This window comes from Helianthus annuus, chromosome 9 (assembly GCF_002127325.2).
Source record: "Helianthus annuus cultivar XRQ/B chromosome 9, HanXRQr2.0-SUNRISE, whole genome shotgun sequence".
NCBI lineage: Eukaryota > Viridiplantae > Streptophyta > Magnoliopsida > Asterales > Asteraceae > Helianthus > Helianthus annuus.
The window spans coordinates 6190457-6211090 of record NC_035441.2 but is presented as its reverse complement, the minus strand read 5'-3'; the positions used below and the strand labels follow the sequence as shown (position 1 = coordinate 6211090).

General features: G+C 36.0%; 1 protein-coding gene and 1 long non-coding RNA gene across 3 annotated transcripts; both read right to left on the bottom strand.

Annotated features, from left to right (window-relative positions):
- Nucleotides 1-1099: 1099 nt before the first annotated feature.
- On the bottom strand, nt 1100-2877 carry LOC110874068. Its single transcript, XR_002555605.2, has 3 exons — nt 2732-2877; nt 2127-2183; nt 1100-1409 (listed from the first exon to the last, which is right to left on the bottom strand). It is a non-coding gene; the product is annotated as an uncharacterized LOC110874068 (long non-coding RNA).
- A 4016-nt stretch (nt 2878-6893) lies between these two features.
- Nucleotides 6894-17881, bottom strand: LOC110877101 (mitogen-activated protein kinase kinase 6). 2 transcript variants are annotated; one of them, XM_022125258.2, is made up of 8 exons: nt 17719-17881; nt 17439-17529; nt 15475-15609; nt 14476-14700; nt 12043-12225; nt 10786-11009; nt 7213-7258; nt 6894-7119 (listed from the first exon to the last, which is right to left on the bottom strand). In XM_022125258.2, exons 1-8 carry the CDS (start codon nt 17790-17792, stop codon nt 7027-7029), a joined length of 1071 nt encoding a protein of 356 aa, XP_021980950.1. In that variant the 5' UTR covers nt 17793-17881; the 3' UTR covers nt 6894-7026. The 2 variants fall into 2 exon arrangements, with proteins under 2 accessions (XP_021980950.1, XP_021980951.1); XM_022125259.2 differs by having other exon boundaries at nt 17445-17529.
- Nucleotides 17882-20634: the final 2753 nt, after the last annotated feature.

The following is a 20634-nucleotide window of genomic DNA, read 5'->3' as shown; positions in this document are numbered from 1 at the left end:
AAGTTAACTATATATCATAATTCCAACGTATCTTTTACTATTAAGCTCATATGATTCGCGTTTAGCACATGTTCGCCCCCTTAATCATAATATGACAAATTATTAATTACACATAAGCATCACACCATTCGGTACAAGGTACACGCCTCTAATGCATAATTCTGATCAAGCATACATTCATCCGAATTTTCATAAATTTTTTTACTTTATCGCCAACGGTCTACATAACCTTACATAACTTATTTTATCTTCTATTAACTTGCCAGGAGCATAAAACGGGCATTCCTGAGAAGTATGGTAACCTAAATTATAGTTCACAAGCTTTCAATACATCATAGTTTATTAGTCCGTATTTACTTCATTCGCATCCTCACATTTAAAACTTTACTCATTTTTCATTCATTTTTCTTTTTAGCATTCATTTGTGTCATTCGACACATTACTTTCGACCCTTAAAATTTTCTTTCCATCGTAACCACTAATCGTGGTTACATATATCTTATTAGGCCTTATATAGACCCTACACGAACATTTAATAAGCCTTAAAACACTTTGGAAACTCAAAATACGAGAACCAAAACAAAACAAAAATCCTCCGCGGATTTGATTTCCGCTAGCCGTCGGCGACGGCTTCACACCCCGTCGGCGACGGGCTTCAATAATGGGGCGTCACCCACAATGTCCGTAGACAGGAAGATAGGCCGTCGACAAACATGGGGCGTCGGCGACGGCATTACAGCCCGTCGGCGACGGCCCCTCTTTTGCTGAAACGCTGCTGAACCTTATTTTGACAGTTTTGACCATTTCCCGGGTCCGTTTTCAGCTACCCGGGTCCAGGGACTTCTCATTTTACCCATCTTAACATTTCTTAACATAAGTAATCTTAAATCTTAAACCGTAACGCACTATACATACTCATATCAAGCGAATGTTTAAAATTCTACCTCATTGGCGATCTCGGAGCGAGCACATTTGCATGAGCCATGGTTTGAGTTCGAGCGCTAAGACTCTTGCCCGAATCCCTCAAACCTTGGCTCTGATACCAACTTGTTACGCCCACAGTTTTCGTCCTTACAAAACAACTTACAAAAGTAATTTATAGACATCAAATTACCAACTTTGATACATAATAAAATTTTTACAAAAATTTGGCATGACCCGTTCGTAAAACGAACGTGCCCCCTGTTTTTAACATAACAAACTAACAAAAATCTATGCCCCTTTATGACATTAGACTACCCAAAACAAAGGCAACAAGTTTTACAAAATATACGACTATTAACAAAGTTGGACAAAATATTAAGTCATAGACCATAAAGACGAACATAAACTAGCGGAAGCGCTTGGTAAAATAAATCATGGACACGTGCTCGCTCCATATCTCCAAATCGCCTAAAGTGGAGTTTTACCTACATTAACAATCAAAATTTTAAAAGATTAGTTATCACCATAATAAATCATGACCTTTCGTTTTAGCTTTATCCATACAAAAACATTCTTACTTTTACGCATTCGACTACCCCAATAGTTGGGTTAGGCATAAACACCCTCATCGAGAGTTAAGCATACACATTCGACCCGTTTAATTGGGTTTAGCATAAACACTCTCATCGAGAGTTAAGCATACACATTCAACCCGTTTAATTGGGTTTAGCATAAACACTCTCATCGAGAGTTAAGCATTCACATTCAACCCGTTTAATTGGGTTTAGCATAAACACTCTCATCGAGAGTTAAGCATTCACATTCAACCCGTTTAATTGGGTTTATTTGCTTTCAACATTACTCTTTCTTCTACCCGTAAAACGGGTTATAACTTTCATCTTTATTATAGCATTCAAAGCTATCCGTTAGAACGGATGGCGTTCATCTTTACTTGACACGATTGAATTTCAATCGATCAAAATGCATAGCTTATCACCACTTTCGTTAGCATACCCAAATTCACTAGGGATTTCCTCTTTCGCATTCGTTACAACATAACTTCTAAGTCCTCTTCAATATAATTCCTTACATCTAACCAATCTTTATCCGTAAAGAAATTGCACGAATTGTATTATCAAATAATATCATTCAATATTATCGTAAATCTACTAGTAGAGTAAATAAAGTTCAAAAGAACTTACCGCGATCTTGAGATACTTATGGCTTCAAGTGACTTGCGCCTTCTTCCTTCTTCGTGCCTATATGTCATAATCCCATACTTTAGCTTTCAAAAACATTACTTTCACATTCCTTATAGTTCATTATGGTGTCTACTAATCACTTACGCCATTATCATAAAGAAGTTACATCGACTTAACAAGCATTCATGTAAAAACTATAACCAAACTCACTTAGGCATTTCATCGAACACATTGCGTGCGTACCATCTACAAGGCATAGTGTACAAGTATATTATGCATAATCTTACTAGTTCATATCAAAATCATGAAATTCAACAATTTTTCACATAACCTTCATCCTAAATCAGATTCTTATAAGAATAATCTACAACACCTAATTTCATATATCATAACCATACTCAATTTAACACATTTAGCATCATCATCTTCATAGTATTACTACTACAAGTGGGTTTTTACCAAAATCTTTCAAATAACCAAAAATCAACATGATTCTTGTCCTAGAAGGTAACCCTAACTCAGATTTCTCACATTTAGACATAAAAATTCGAGATTGGGTTGTAACCCTCATCCTACAAATCATAATTTCAGAAAGTAAAACTTACCACTTCACTAATTAGGGTTAGATACTCGAAAATATGGGCTCATGCATTAGGTTCTCCTTGAGATTTCAAGTGAATTGATGGGATTTAGCAAGCTAGGGTTTGCTTGTTCTTCCCCTGCTCTGATCGTCGAACCCAGAACCCCAAATGTGGGTATATATTTTTTTTTTATTTTGTTTACTATTAAAACCTTTTAATTCATTATTTACACATTAAACCCTCCCACTTTAAAAGAGTGTTTGATTTGGGCTTTTCCATAAACTAAGTGCCGTTTCGCCATATCTCATAACTATGTTAAATTCTTTGTTTATTTTTACTTATTGCAATATTAAACATTTTTGGGGTGTTACAGAAAAATATAGTAACAAGAAAACCTTGTCGGCCAACTATGCTCGAGCGGAGGATTTTAGGATTATGAGGTTGGATCTTGACTCGATTCCGGATGATGAACGCGAGGTTTACCGGAGGATGAAAGAGGAGGTTAAGAAAAATAGACGTCGTAGGTTGTTTACTTTTTTAATCGTATCGTTATTTTTTTCGCTTTTATGTTTTCCGTTTCTAGGATTAGTAATTTTAATTTTTAGGAAATGTAATTTTTTATGAAATGAATTTAATTATGTTGTTTTATGTTTTAATTTTATTTAATTTTTATGAAGTTTTTATTAAGTTAACAAAAAAAAGTTAGAAAATTATAAAATAATTAGATGGGGTAGGCCCATCCTCCACCCCCCTCAAAATGCAAGGAGGCTCATCCTTCCTTCATGGGATGGTGATGTGGCGCCTAGGTGACGGCCCATCCTCATGGGGATGGGCTCTCCATACCCTTTAGTCTAAATATTCAAAGTAAAACAATATAAGATATACTTGCTCCAAATTCATATTCATCTAATGAAAAGATTTAATTGCTTGGATAGTCCCTGTGGCTTACCATTTTTTCATCTTTAGTCCCCACCTTATTAAAATTACCTCTATGCTCCCTGTGGTTTGCTTAGTTGTTACTCGGATAGTCCCCCGATTAGATGGAGGCTAGTTTTTCCTGTTAAGTTAATGTAAAATGACAAAAATACCCCTTTATCTAAAAAAACAATAAATAACTAAGTAGATAAACATTAAAAGAACACATAAAATAAGTGCGACCCCACCCTTCTACTTGACCTGATTTCCGCCAAACCAACAACCCTTCTCCGGCCACGATTCCGACCACCATCGCCAGAAACCTGCAACTCACCAGTTGTTCACTCCGCCACCACCGTTTACCATGTCACCACCATCATAAATATTTCATTAGATATTGATGGAGTCATTCAATAACCAAACATTAAAATTGTTTCAGTAAATGCTTCTTGCAGTATGCAAACAGATCCTAAAGTGCCAAACTTGATACCAAACCAGCAAAAGAAATTGGTATTTGATACCTACACATTATTAGCAACATACATCACCAATCAACTAAATCGCCACATATAACCCTTCACTAGATTTGTTCTCCTCAAACATTCATTTAACCATGAACCCAACGCCTCCACAAAACTATAACTTGCTTGAGCATGGGCCGATTGGTGGAGGGCAGTGGGGTCGTTGTCCGTCCCTTCAACAAAATCCTCCAGATTGAGGTTAACGACACCTTATTGTTGAATTAGATTGATGGTGTGATTCAATCACAGCCTCAACACGTTCCTGCAGTGGGCTACATGATAAGGAGGGAAGAGTTTGGCAGGTGGAGTGTGACAAACGACACAAATCCGGTAACTTCTGTACCATTAGATAGTTATTTATTTCGTGCAATTATGTGTTTTGAATGTCAACATTACATGTTTGCATGTTATACATCTTAATCATGCATATCATACATTTCATTCATCGCATTGTGAAACAATTTAAGCGTTGCGTCAAAACAATTAGCAAACTCACTGGTTAGATATGTTGTGTCAACACAGCCTCAGTACTCAGCTAATTGGTAGATTTAGGACTTAGACGTAGGTACAACATCAAAAATATAACAAATCCCAAGTGGGAAAACACGTATAATAGTTAACACTTTCCGGAAAAAAATTAACGAACTTAAAAGTGTCCGTTTTGGACCATAAATGACAATTTTTCGCAGGATTTAGAATCCAACAAATTATACAAGTCCAGAAATGTTGTTAAACATCAAAAACAACTTAAAAAGTATCAGGGATATCATTAAAACACAAAAACATATCATACCTAATAAATTACATAACTTAACCTTTTAGCGAACCGACAACGAAACAAGCACCGAAGAATTATCTGAACACTACCAAAACACCAAATATGGACTAGTAACATTGTTTTAATGTTGTAACACTAGTATTGGCCATATAACACTTAGTTACACATAAAAACACCTAAAAACAATTAACACATAATTAAACCCTCAATATACATTCAAATCCTTAAACTTTTAAAACTTGACACTTACCCCCCCCCCCCCCCCCGTTTTTGTTATACATTCAGCAAAGCAATGCATATTTCAGCCACTTTAGCAAAGTACACAGTTTAACAAAGTAGTGCACACTTTAGCCAAGTAGGCACACTTCAGCAAAGTAATGCACATTTCAACAAAGTAGTGCATACTTTAGCCAAGTAGTGCACACTTCAGCAAAGTACACAGTTAAGCAAAGTAATGCACACTTCAGCAAAAAAGTCTACATTTCAGCAAAGTAGTGCACACGTTAGCAAAGTAGTGCGCATCTCAGCAAAGTACACACACTTCAACAAAGTAGTGCATGCAAATCTCAGTAAAATGCACATATTAGTGGAGTGTACATAATAGTAAAGTGCACATATTAGTGAAGTGCACGTACTAGTAAAGTGCACATATTATTCTTCGCAGCACGCGACGTCTGAAAGCGTTTCTGTCGTGATACGCAATAGAACTCTAGTTGATTAGAATATTTTCGTTGTCATCTTTTCATCCGTTATCACAAAAGATGTATAAACACTAATCGTTTTTGGTGTTTATGACAGGTTTATAAAAGGGCTGGTACCGGACGGATGATCAAGTACGCGAAGAACCGAACACTATTAAACCATTATCTCTATCTCTTTGGAGACGATTCATGGGAAAGTTGATGCATGATCATGCGAGTTGAAGTATTCAAACTTAAAAGCTTGACTATTGTAAAATGCAATTCAAGTGTAATAATTTTTACTTCGATCGTCTGGGTTATCGGTTAACCCAGATGTATAAGTTCTATGTTTTTCTTTAAAAAAAATCTGAAACCTAATTATCCGCGTTTTTCTAAAGTATTATTAATATAAAACGAGTTAGAGCCGTGATTTTATAATTACGGCCACTCGTTTAACAAAACTAAGTGAATCAATCATCTCATCATTAGATATAATAAAATAATAAAATCAAATATAAATTAGTGGACATCAATTAAATTAGATATAATAAAATCAAACATCAAATAAGTATTATTCTCTTGACAATAATATACAAAATGCCTTAGCTTACATTTGTATATGTTTCGAAAATCTAACTTAATATGCTCTTAAAAAACCTATATTCGAAGTATTATTCTCTTGATAATATACAAAATGCCTTAGCTTACATTTGTATATGTTTAAAAAAAAAATCTAAGTTAATGTATTCTTAAAGATAATTCGAAATTTTGAAATGCTTCTGAATGATTATAGATTATAACTTAATAAACTGGGCAATTTTGAAAATGATAGATTTCTCTACTCCTATTTGAGCCATCGGTTGGCTCAAGTATCCCATACATCTTATAAGAGATTTATTTTCTCATGTAGGTTCCCTCTATGATAATATGAATTCGGGTTTCTTCTATGTTGTCGATCGAGACCCACAACCAACTTAGCTACACGCTTGGAGGTAAGGGTGTCACACCATTGTAACGACTAACACCTAAAACCATAGTAAAACACCGAATTAATGGGGCTCACATACGCCCCCTCTTAAGCACAACACACTTAGCGCATTCTATTACGTAAAAAAGTCGTTTGGTGCTGCAGAGACGAGACTCTAAAACAATTTCGATACTTTTGGCCAACCGCCAATGTGATACAAAACTACAACAATTTATAGGTTGCTAAAATTGCAAACTAAACAAAAAAAAAAAAAAAAAAAAAAAAAAAAAAAAAAAAAAACCACACATTTTTTTTCTTGAAGATGTAATACAGAAGCAACTTGCAAACATACATTGCGATGATATTTGTCGAAAATGTGATAATACATACGATTTAATCTACAAGATACTATATAAGAGTGTTTGGTATGTAGCAAATGTTACGTTTTCGGTTTAAACTTACCTAGTAAAATTTACCGGTGGTTCCAAACTACCGACCAGAATTGCTAGATCAATATCCTTGTCTTCAAACTTTTTGATGAAGGGATGACTCTAATATAAATAAGTAAAAAAAATCGAAAGCAGTTTAAAGGGTTGTCAATAAATGCATTGTAATTAACAAAGTAGTTAAGAAGTAATACTCACCAAAAGGTCTAAAGCTGATGATCTATCTTTAGGGTCTTTCTGTATGCTGTAAGTTCACAAAAAATGTACGATTTGAATTATATATAAGATGAACAGCGCATACAAAACCAGAAAATTTAGTTAACGATGAACATGTCAAATGGGTCACAATATTTAGTTAAAAATGGAATGGGTCAAACGAGTCGTAAAGTCACCTAAAAGTATGCACACATGAAACCATAAAATTTGGTTAAAAATGAAACAGACCGAACGGGTCAAGAAAAATTAGTTAACAATGAAACGTGTGACGTGTCAAGGAGGTTACAAATATTTAGTAAAAATGAAACACGTCAAACGGGTTCCAAAAATTCAGTTAAAAATTAAACAGGTTTGTATTTAGATGCATACAACCTTTTAAAAAAGTTTTGTTAATGATATTAATTTTGCCTATTTTATTATTATTTTTTACGCTTCTATACACCATAATTACAAAAGTGTGACTTTCAGAAAAAATGTAATCATGAAAACAGGTTGAATAAATATAAAATTACCAAAACAAACCACCAATAAGCGTATTCTATTTTACAACGTTTTGAAATATTACAGTTTTTTTGTAAGCATAATAGAAAAATCAAAATAAACGCACTAATCATCTACTATAAAACTAAAACGAATTAACAAAAAAGGTCAACCCAACCTGGCCGCTAGGGGTGTTCAGTATTTAATTCAGATTCGAAAATTTCGAAACTTAATCATCATCATCATACTCAGTAAATCCCACCAATAGCAAAGCTAAGGTAGGGTCTGAGGAGGGTAAGACGTAGACAGTCTTACCTCTACCCCTTAGGAATAGAGAGGCTGCTTCCAGTGAGACCCCCGGCTCGATAGGTAAAACAGTCAAATAAAAACAGAAAAAGACATATGATCACATAAAATCATATCTAGGCAAAAGAGTCAAAATAAAACGGAAGAAGACATATAACTACATAAATAGTACTAAACATATTCTTACTAAGCTACCACAATAGATGAAAACATATAATAGGAACAGATAGCACTTCAAATAGACACACATGTCAGTTGTGATATTCCTAGGCCACCAAAATGGACTAAAGAAGCTAAGCTCCTAACACGAGAAACTAATACAAAAAACTGTGTCATCCTCCTAAAAGTCCTTAACCTTAATCTTGCGTCTCGACAAACCCCTATCCTCGACCATGTCCTCAGAGAGGTGTAAGTTCAACAAATCCTTTCTAGCACGCTCTTCCCAAGTCATTTTCGGCCTGCCTCTACTCCTCCTCCCCTCCACAGTGAGAGTTTCTGTTGATCTAACTGTGTCTGTCACTTGTCTCCTCCGAACATGCCCAAACCATCTCAACCTCCCCTCCCTAACCTTATCTAAAATACTAGCCACTCCCAATCTTTCCCTAAAAACCTTATTTCTTATCCTATCCAACCTAGTATGCCCACACATCCACCTAAGCATCCTCATCTCTGCCACCTCCAGCTTACGCGCTTGTGCCTTCTTAATGGCCCAATAATTTGTTCCGTATAGCATAGCCGGTCTAACTGCAACCCTATAGAAATTTCCCTTTAATTTTGCTGGGAACCTCTTGTCGCACAATACCCCAGCGGCTGCTCTCCACCTACACCATCCAACCTGAACTCGATGAGCTACGTCACTATCTATCTCCCCATCATTTTGTACAAAAGATCCTAAATACTTGAATTTAGTTACCTCCGGAACCACTTGCCCCTCAAAGGAGATTTGATTGTCCTGGTCGCCTACACCATTGAAATCACACCGAAGATACCCGGTCTTAGAACGACTAATCCTTAAACTGTTACCCTCTAAAGCTACTCGCCACTCCTCTAACCTTGCATTCAAGCTTTATTTACTCTCAGCCACTAACACAATATCATCGGCAAAAAGCAAGCACCACGGAACCATGTCCTGGATCAACTTAGACAACTCATCTAAGACAATTGCAAAAAGAAACCGGACTCAACGCAGACCCTTGATGGAGTCCTACCTCCACAGGGAAGACATCAGTATCCCCTACAGGTGCACGCACGCTAGTTTCAGTCCTAACATACAAATCCCTAATTATGTCTATATATTTCCCCGGAATCCCTCTACACTCCAAACTATCCCGAATCAGCATGCGTGGTACACTGTCATATGCCTTTTCAAGGTCAATGAACACCATATGCAGATCTCGCTTCTTCTCCCTATACTTTTCCATCAATCTCCTTAGAATTTGTATTGCTTCCGTAGTTGACCGCCCCGGCATGAAACCAAATTGGTTCACCGAAACTTGAGTTTCTCTTCTAAGTCTATTCTCAATTACCCTCTCCCATAATTTCATAGTATGACCTAGTAACTTAATCCCTCTGTAATTCCCACAATATTGAGCATCCCCTTTGTTCTTATATAAGGGCAATATGACACTGCTCCTCCACTGATCTGGCATGCTTCCATATTTGAAAATAAGATTGAACAGAGTAGTTAGCCATTGAACTCCTTCATCACCTAAACACCTCCACACCTCAATCGGCATGTTATCGAAACTTGATTCGAATTCAATTATCAAGCTTCGAATTTGGTTTTCAAATATTCGAGATTTCGAGTTCGATTCGAAATTCGAATTCAAATTATACATATATATTTATTTATGTTAATATATATATATGAATATATAGAGGTCAGTTAACGTACAATATTGGTTATCGTGCGTTGCGTACGCGAGTATCTCAGCCACATGATTGACCTACCCTAGGCCTTAAATTGAACGCGGTAGTACAATAGTAATTAACTTGACATAATTACGCACGTTATTGCATAATTATGCATGGGTTGGGTTAAACCCTAATCACGCACGTTATTTGCATAATTACGCATGTTAAAAAAAATCAAAACCCGCATGCCACCAAACATGAAAATTACGCATGTTAAACTCAAAATCACGCATGGGTTGTTCCAAACCCTAATTACGCATGTTATATACATAATCACGCACTTATACAAAAAAAAATAAGGAATGACACGCGTCTCAATCTCCTGCTTGCATACGCAACGCACGATAAGCACTATTGTATTTTACACTTTCTCTGAATACAATAAGCACTATTGTATTCGATACACACACATGTAAAAACATTCTAAATTTTGGTCATACTTTAAAAGCCCATACAATTAGTTTGTACTACAAACTTTGTAGAAGTTTCAAAAATAAAAGTAAAATAAATTATTATTTAGGGTAAATCTGAATTAAATAGAATATATTCGAATTCTAGTTTCAAATACGAATTGAATCGGATTTCAAATTAGGCACAAAATTCGAATATGACTTCGAATCAAATAAATTAAATCTTAGTCGAATACGAATTCAGGTAAAAAAAATACAAAAAAATCAAAAAATTTGATTCGAATAGTTCGTTACTCGATTCTTTGGAACACCCGTCCTGGCCCGCCCCCACCCGTTTCAACACTTGCTAAAATAGGAACTGCTTTAACCAAAACGTAAACCCGTTTTGACATGTATAAAGTATAAACTTGGAGTAAAAAGATTAAAAAATCACATTTCAACTTACCATGAAGAGACAAAAGAACAAAATTCTGGTGAAAATTGATCTGCTGGAGCCATTGGTGGTGGTTTTGCAACAATAGCTTCTAAAAGCTCGTAGAAACTGGGCGAAACTTTTTGATCTTCAGATTGTATATACGGAAATCGTCCAATAGCGCACTCAAGAATCACAAGGCCCAAACTCCAGATATCACTTTTATAATCATACGCACCACCACTAATTCTTTCGGGCTTAACAAACATAAAGACATTCAACATGTAAATAAGGTAGTTCTCATCTTGGTTTTAAATTGCGTGATGCGCTCCGATGCGTTTAGTCCAAAACTCTGATGCGTGATGCGCGATGCGAGCGCATCACGTATGTGATGCGTTCTTTATAAAAAAAATAGTTAAAAATTATTTATACATAAAAACTTATAAAAACATACTTAAAGTAAAACAACTGACGTAATTAGAAGATAAGAGTTGTGTTTTTTGGTTCAAATCAAGCATACTAAGATGTTAATTATGGAAAAAACCGAACACAGTTCATAAAATCTGGAAAAAAAGCATAAGAAACAATGTTGCGTGCATCAGAGCGCATTATGCGAAATGCGCGCAATATTCTCGCATCACGTAAACGCATCGCATCAGCTGTTGCGATGCGCTCTCATTAGTGCATCGGGCGCATCACGCATTATGCGCGCATTTTAAAACCAAGGTTCTCATTCATTAGATTCTGCATGAAGGTAGTTTAAGAAGTTGGTAACTGTAATCCGATAATCAAACGGGTTGTAGTATATGGTGTTTGGATGTGTTTCTGTAGTATAAAGTTGTGATTATCAGATTCTTGAGTAAAATGCCATTTTCGTCCATGTGGCCACTTTCGTCTAACGGTTTGTTTTTCGGTATCTGGATTCAAAAAGTTTAAAATCTTGCCATTTTCATCCGGCTCGTTAACTCCATCCATTTTTCTCCGTTAAGGAAAGGGTACTTCCGTCCTTTTTGCTAACTTAAAGGGCAATTCGGTTTTTTTCACTTTATGTAAAAAGACTGAATACCTCTAAAAAAGACCGAATTGCCCTTTAAGTTAACAAAGAAGACAAAAATGAACGGAGTTAACGAGCCGGATGAAAATTGCAAGATTTCAAACCTTTTAAATCCAGATGCGAAAAAACAAACCGTTGGACGAAAGTCGCAAAACTGGCCAAACCACATAGACGAAAATGACATTTTACTCCAGATTCTTTTATAAAATTCCAAACTGCATGAAAAAATTACTTACCGACATGTAATTATATGTTCCCACAAATGTATCACGTTGACCCATAGAGGTTGCCAGCATGGCACTCACACCAAAATCCGTAATTTTGACTTCACCTTTTTTGTTTACCAAAAGATTAGATGGCTTTATGTCCCTATGAATTACATGTCTTTCATTGTGCAAATACACAAGACCCTGCAGTACCTGTTGTAAACATTTTAACGAGGTTATAACTTATATATTTACAATTCCACACCGTTTACTTATGGATGGGTCAAATGGGGGTCGAAAGTAAACCAAACGGGTCGAAACTACTTATTGGAAAAGTCTATGTTGTCAAAAGCGCAAAAAGCGCGCGCCTAGGCGCCCGGGCGCAGCGAGACGCACCTATAGCGCCTGGTGGTAGCCTAGGCGCAAAAATGGGATTTTTTTTGAAAAAACGGTGCTGAGGCGCAAAAAGCGCGCGCCTAGGCGCAAAAAACGTTGTTGAGGCGCAGGAAAAAAGGTAAAACAGCACAATTGACCATTAAAAACGAAACCGAGTGCGTGCAAAAACTGCCCCACGCGGGCCCGGGTTTTCGGAGCTGCATTCGTGTCCGCAGAACCAAATTCCAGCTCAGAAAATCTTAAATGGCATATATAATAGTTTTTATAATTTTATATGTGGAATCTTATTTATTTTCAAAGCATAACATATTTTTTCTATTTTTTTTCTCTATGTGCGCTTTTCTTAAAAAAGCCCACGCTTTTTTTGCGCCTTGCGCCTAGGCTCCAGGCGAGGCCGATGCGCCTGCGCCTTGCGTCTTTGACAACATAGGGAAAAGTAACTTCTTCATCCTAAGTATGCAACTGCTTATTGAAAAACGCATGAGCCGAGCCCAAGCTCGACCAGACTCGAGCTTGATTAATTTATGAGAGCTCGAGCTCGGCTCGTTGGTAGTTTCTCAAGCTCAAGCTCAGCTCGTTTATTATCTACTAATTAATATATTAAATAAATATAATATAAACCATAGATTCGTTTAGGCTCGCGAGCTCGGTAAGTGAAGCTTGGACTTGGGCTCGTTTACTAAACAAACTTATTTTTAAGTTTGAGCTCGGCTTGTAAACATGTTTAAATAAGCTCAGTTCGGCTCGTTTACTAGACAACTTTAAATAAGGGGTAAATGTTATTAAATATTAATAAAAACTAATATTACACTAAAGCTCGATAAGGCTCGACGAGCCTGACGAGCTTCACATGCTAGGCTTGAGTTTGGGTTCAATAAATAAACGAGCTTTATTTTAGGCTCAAGCTCAGCTCGGGCTTAATAAGGCTCAGCTAGTTTCAAGCTTTTTATCGAGCCGCTCGGCTCGTTTAAGTTGTTTAAATAAGCAATCTTAAACACCTCTTTAGCGCATAAAACCTCTTATATCGGTTCCAAAAAAAATAGATTGTTAATGAAATAATGTAAATTTTGTAATTTTAATTGACATGCTAATTATTTATAGAACCTTCAAACTTTTGGACAATAGATGTTGTGGTCAACCATCTCTATCCAAACCTGTTTTGACTCGAACCCAAACCCGTCCATTTTACTTATGAATGCGTCAATTAAAATATGTTTTATCTCTAACAAACTAAACAAAGCCAATGTCAACCAGAGGCATTATTAATGCACAAAACCTACTAAATCATTTCCGAAAAAAGATTATTATAAAGATAACATCATTTGTTGATTCATATTTAACACATTAAGTATCTATAATATTTCTCAACTAGAGTGAATATATTTGAACCATTAAACCTCCTAATCATTTCCTAAACGATGGATCATTATCAAATATTAATATATTATAACTTCAGATGCCGCTTTTAACTCCCCAATTATCAATAAAAATGCCATATTAATTGACATGTTATTATGCCACCATTTGTACATAGAGGTGCTAAACGGACTGTGTTTGCAGGTTGGCGGGTCCAACCCGACCCGAATATTCACAGGTTGACCCAAACACGACTCATTCAACCCAAAAAAATTTATTTTCTTTTATGCAAATTAATATATTAAAATTTAATTTTTCTAAAAAAACACAAATGTATATAATACAACTACATTTAAATTATATAATTTTATGTCAATTTCTCTTTTTAAGTTATAACTATGGCGTGGAATACACATAGATTTGATTTATAACATAAAACATATTGTAAAAAAATATATTACAATATAAATGGGTTTAATGGGTCAAGTTGACCATAACCTGACCTGTTTAGCTAAACGGGTTCGCGGGTTTAACCTGAAAATGACCGGAACCCGTTTAGACTAAACCGCAAATTTCGTGTTAGGTTTGTGTCGTGTCAGAAATTCACACCCCTATACACAACCCGCCCGGCCATCTATTTTGTAACCTTTTGTACATCTTCTAAAAAACTGTAAAAATAAATAAAAAAATGAAAAGAATTCAGAAACTAACCTGTTTGCAGACAACAGCAAGATACGGTTCAAGAATCGTTTTAATTTGTCTGATAATATCCACCAAAGATCCACGGTCCATATATTCGAACACCAGAGAGATAGCTCCATTGTGGTAAAACGAGTGGTAACAAACAACAACATGTGGACATTGTGATGCTTGGTTTATTTTGAGTTCTTGAACAATTTGTTTACGTATATCTTCTTGTATGTTCATCTGAATTACCTACAATTGGCATATACCCACAAAATTGTCATTTTTTATCATTATATCTATTATTCTATTAATAATTTCAATAGTCGAACACTCAGTTATCTAATTATTAAAACTCCAAACAATATAAACAATATTTTTGTATCCCGTTTTATTATTATAACTAGGGCTTCAAATGAACCAAACGTTTAGCGAACAGTTTGTGAACCGTTCGGCAGGAAGTTTGTTTGTGTTCGTTCGTTTATTAAACAAACGAACACAAACAAGAAATTTCGTTCGTTTAGTTAAATGAATTAACATGAACAGAGGTCGCGTTCGTTTATCTATGTTCGTGAACGTTCGGTAACGTGTTTATTTATGTTCGATAGTTCACTAGTGTCTTTAGTTTTTATAGTTTTTTTAAATACTTCGAAATTCCTACAAATAAAGTGTTTAATAAGTGTCAGTGTATTATATATTCTATTCATGAACGCTTGTTTGTGTTCGTTTGTTTCCATTTGTGTTCATGAATATTAACATTCGTTGCCTAAAATGAACAAACAAACAGGAACACGTACATTTCCTTATCAAACACGAACACGGACATAAAATCTTGTTCGGTAAGTGTTGTGAACACATATATTTCTTGTTCGTTCGGTTCGTTTGTAGCCCTAGTTATAACAGAGTGTTATCATTGTTCTTGCATTATCATTGTTTTGCTTTATTATAAACCATAGTTGCAGACAAAGAAGAAGCAGGTAATATAAATCCATAAAATAAAAATTTAAGCGTTTAAAAAGAACAAACCTTTAAAGCAAATAATGTTCCGACCCATTTATGCCGAACCAGTTGAACAACGCCTCCACTTCCTTTTCCAATGACTTTAATCGTTTCAAGGTCTTCCAGTGAAAATTTTAGATCAATTTCCTTAGTCTCCGGAAGCTGCCAGTTGTCAAAGTAACCGATTAGGTTGTGTTACAAACGCTTTTGTGCATTTTGAATTAATAGTTAATTCGTTAAATTGATAGCAAGAAACTATGTTACTACAATGGTAGTTCTAGTCTTTTAAAATTAAACTAGTTTGGAGGTTGTAAGCATTGCCAATACTCTGAAGGCAGCTTACAACCTATTCGACTCGTTTGACCCGTTTCTGATTTAGCTAAATTTATTGATTTGAGTCATTTGACCAATTATGCTCCCTATTCAACATAAAACCTTGCGAAACGCATGACTTATGAACAAGCTAGTCTCTTAGTTTGCCGCTTTAAACTGAGTAATAATTTTGCAAACAGATTTGCAATTTAAAACCTTTTTTCTATACAACAACTAGTGAATCGTTTTATAAAACTCTACACGACATGAACACCTACATTAAAAGATACGTCTACTTTTTTTAGGAATCACCTTGCAACTATTATCTTCCCATCCCACAAATTAGAAGTGTGCACAGGTCGAACTGGTTCGGTTTCATTTACTGAAATCTATATCCGGTTTCTGAGATGTTAAAACCTTTTGGTTTTAACTCAGTTTTTTACCCAGTTCAATTTCAGTAGGTTTTATACTCTAGAGGTAAAAATAGCACAGCAATACATTCTAAGATACAAGATTAGTGCTTTTACTATAATGGAAAATGTCGGTCCAAATCTGTTTTTTTTTTCCTGATTTTTCACACAAAAATGAACAAACCCAAAAAGATAGTTTTACAAAAAAAAACATATATGAAACACTGGAGCCTATTGTTTTTTTCAAAACGGTTCGTTTTCGGATCCGTTTTTTTTTTAATATTGCTTTTCTGCACACCCTAGCCCAAGGAAACAACCATGTTTAAAAGATCAACCACATCAACGCTTTAACAAAACCTTTAATAGCTGGTAAATGATCATCCTTTTTAGCTCATTTTTTCAAATTTAAGCAACACTTAAAATTTTGAAGTTTTTGCATAACCTACCCAAATTAGAAACATCTTATACAGAATTACACATCTGAAGGGGTATGGTCCCAAATCACAAATGAACACATGTCAAAGGGACCACACCACACTCCAAGCTGGCGTCCACATCACACGAGCGCATCCAGAAGGTTCTAGAACCTTCTGGAAGAAACCACCTGCTGACAAGAAAGATGCTCCTGCAGACAAAAAGGACAACAGGTGGAACCAATAGCTAGACGCTAGCAACGCTTGCAAGATCCTTGGAGGACAGGGCGACAGCCAGTACAAGCGAGTGCCCAGCTGGAACGAATAACCGCGTGCCACATCACCTCAGCTACTGACAACGTCAGAGGGGACATAAAGGATATTCCTCCTGGTCGGACAGCTGGCAGGCATGGGCTAGCTGGCAGGTCTCCTCGTTCACTATTCTCCTGCTATAAATAGAAGACTCCACCTCCATGTTTAATTTGCTCTCTCACTCTTTTACTCTATACACACACTTTATCCTCAAAACAAATTACTTATTCTCACGCCGGAGAGTGATTACAAGGAGAACCCCCCTATTCCCCTCCTTATAACGAGCTTAACAGTGTGTTGAGTGTTTTGCAGGATCTCCGTAGTAGTTCAGGCGAGACAAAGAAGATTAACCATTATTTGTCGAGGCACAAACCACAAGCTAATCACCTGATTAGTTTGGTGTTTCTTCAACATGGCTCTTAAAATATTCCTAAACTACAATAACTTTTTTTTCTACAACCTAAGTTTCACTGCTTTTGTGTGCAATTGTACATCAGTTACTCATTCCAAAAAAAAATAAATAAATAAATAAATAAACAAAAACCTTTACACTAGCTTCCTTTTCTTCAGATTTGATTCGTAAACCGTTGAAGTTCAAAAGCAAATCCCCATCATGAAACGTTCCACTTGCAGTCCTACAAATCAATAACAATTAACAAATTCACACCAACATTTATCTAAATTCAAACGAAATACAGTTAAACATCGACTAAACACACTATAATTAACTAAAATATGTAAAAAACGAGCACAATTACGGATCAAATGAGCAAATAATTGAAATTTGAATCCAAAATTGAAGATAAGAACGTGTTGTGGCTTACAGGAAGCTTGTTATTGGAGCTTCTTGAGCAGGAACAGAGAGCTTTAGCTGCTTCAATGGCTTCATCCCCTTCATTGCTGTAATTTAGGTTAGGGTTTCTTACACTGTGTGTGTTTGTGTGTGTGAGAGAGAAAGATGGGTTTTGAAATGAGTGATTGACCGCCAAGAGTATAGATGTTTAATTTGAATGATGGAAAAGGTCCTTTAAGTATCGTGTATTGTTCATTTTAACCACCAAACTTTAAAATGTTTAGTTCGAGTTCGACCATGTTTTGTTTCTATAAACAAGGCTAGGGATGAGCATTTGGTACTGGGTACCGGTACCATACCAATTATTTCAGTATCGGTACCGGTATCCAATTTTGGCGAATTTCGGTATCGGTATTAGTTCGGTACGGTACCGGTACCTCGCTCATCCCTAAACAAGGCGAGCGTGTTTATGGTTGATATGAGCGAGATGAATCATGTACATGTAAACCACGGTTAAATGGTTGATGTGAGAACAAGATTTTATTCTTGTACTTCTGTTTTAGGGTGCAGATGCATGCCCTTTGATATATTGATTATTAAGCTACTGTTTTTAGAAAAATTTTCAAAATATTATGATTAGTCTTGTTTAGAGCATTAGGGTGATGGGTTTGGTCTCGACAACGGACAAAATGGTGAATTGGAATGGGTGATGTGTCTGTACGAGATAGTAAGGTGGATGATATATGGTGGTGCGGGATGTTGTAGTGGTATAGTTGTACCAAAGCGAAAAATAAACAACGAAGGATTGATGGGTGGTAGGATGAGATAAGAGTAATACGAGAAGTGGTACCATAAGGGAAGCCCATCTCACCCATGTGGGACGGGATACCAGAGAGTGATGTGGATTCGGCCTTTGGATGACATCCACAAGCCTTAAATTCAATAACATTTATGAATGAGAGTAATGTGCATCATCAAAACTATATTTCCCACATTAACATTAGAGTTAAATGCTTGGTTGGTTCATGTGGTTTGTCATTGTAGGATCGTTTGCACGACCAAAACGAGTCGTTCAGAAGAGTTCTAATCAATACGAGAGGCGGAAACAAACGTATCGACTTTGAATCAACTTGATATACACTCTAATTGTCTTGTTTATTGATATAACAGCGATTTACAGTCTGGAGACACTTCGGCAGCACCTCGGCACCGGAATCAGATCGATCCAAACGAAAACACCAAGTCAGCTATATATAGGCCAACCATGTCGTACGAAACAGGTTCACACGAAATGGCCTTTGCCATTTCGTGCGAAATGGTCCCAACTCATATGTTTCTCAATTTTCTCGTACTTCGTGCCCTGATATATCTAATCTATTACAAGACTCGATACAAGACGAAGTCGACAGACATATGCACCAACAGACTCCCCCTTGGATGTTGACGAAGTCTTTAGTGTCGAGTCTTCAAAGTCTCCTGTCTTTATCAGTCTTCTTGCTCTCTCCAAAGTATTCTCCATTGTAAGCATCCTCAATCTTTCTCTTCTTCTCTCTCTCTATCTCTCTTCCAGAATCTCAATCTAACTCTATCTTCTCTTGATCAGATCTCTTGATTCCTTAAGTTCTTCAGCATCAGCAGCTTACGTGAATCAGCAGGATTCAAAACTGGCTCTCTACCATTCAAGCTCCCCCTTGAATGTTGATCCATAATCTGAATCTAGCTCTTATGTCTTCAGACTCCCCCTTTCGATAAGCTGGGATCGCAATCTGGAACAGCTCTTGTTCCAAGATCGTGACCTGGCTCAACCTCTGCTTAGGCTTAGAATCGAGGATCTGCACAAATCTTTACCCAACACATAAGACTTTTATATTATGACAATTTTAATTTTGGCTTACCACTTGTAATTTGAACATTCAGATTTGGCTTCAAATTAATGAACCATTTAATCTTTTCAAAATCAAATCTCATTTCAACAAATTCTCCCAACCCTGTTGTTCATCATGTTTAGCACTTGGAATTTTGAAAATCAGCTTTCCAACATCAGTTGTCGAAAATAAGACGAAATAAAATCTTTTTGATATTTCAAAATTTTATGCTAAAACACATTTAAAATCTTTTTGGATTTTGAAAAGCAGTAAAGAAATATTTACAGACAATATTTTTTATGAGTCTGTGTAAGATGATCATATCAGTTTTTGAGACAAATCACTAACACCATTAAGCTTAAATCATTTTAAGTTCTAAACGATTCACGTAGATTGTCAGTATACTGATCCATTTAAATTTTCACACAAAAATTGTTTCGAGATACGAGATTAGTGTTTTAAGTACTTAAACTTATTCGCGTGTCCCACCTCAGAATATACTCCCGTATCCAGACTTCTATATTCAGTCTTACAGGTGAATGTACACTAATGATATCTGTAAAAGGGTAATGCGAGACCATGAGAGCTCAGGTTAGAACTTTCGTTCAGACAAAGAGATGATGGCTCGTCTTTAGGTGTGTCCCGTTTGGGGATCTTTTCTTCAACAACACATGACTAGCATTTTTCAATGCTCCATCATTTTTTATGCTGAGGGTGAGCCTTAAGATTAAAGCAGTGCAGAGCATTATACTAGGACTAGTGTAACATCCCGAAAACGGGTTTGGTAATTAAACCCCGTTAATACTAAAGAGCGGGTATAATAGCGTTAGCAGAAAAGATTAAACCGGAAATTATTAGGATTTAAATAAATAAGCTTAATAATAAATAAAAGGAGGATAAATACTTTGAGAAAACAAAGTATATAGAAGACTCGAGTTAACGGGACTTAAAATAAAACGGGTTATGACTTCCCGAACCCATTAAGTTAACTAGGAATAATTAACCTAGTTAGTAATATATGATTAAGTGATGAATAATGAATTATAACTTCTTTTGAAACAAAATAAACATGAGGGGCCAAA

Excerpts from the sequence above, each read along its gene's own strand:
- LOC110877101 (XM_022125258.2), bottom strand. The coding sequence starts at position 17,792 with ATGAAGGGGATGAAGCCATTGAAGCAGCTAAAGCTCTCTGTTCCTGCT. Across the intron at positions 15,610-17,438 it reads AAAAGGAAGCTAGTGTAAAG|CTTCCGGAGACTAAGGAAAT; the intron begins GTTTTTGTTTAT and ends GACAACTGGCAG. Across the intron at positions 14,701-15,474 it reads GAACATTATTTGCTTTAAAG|GTAATTCAGATGAACATACA; the intron begins GTTTGTTCTTTT and ends TGCCAATTGTAG.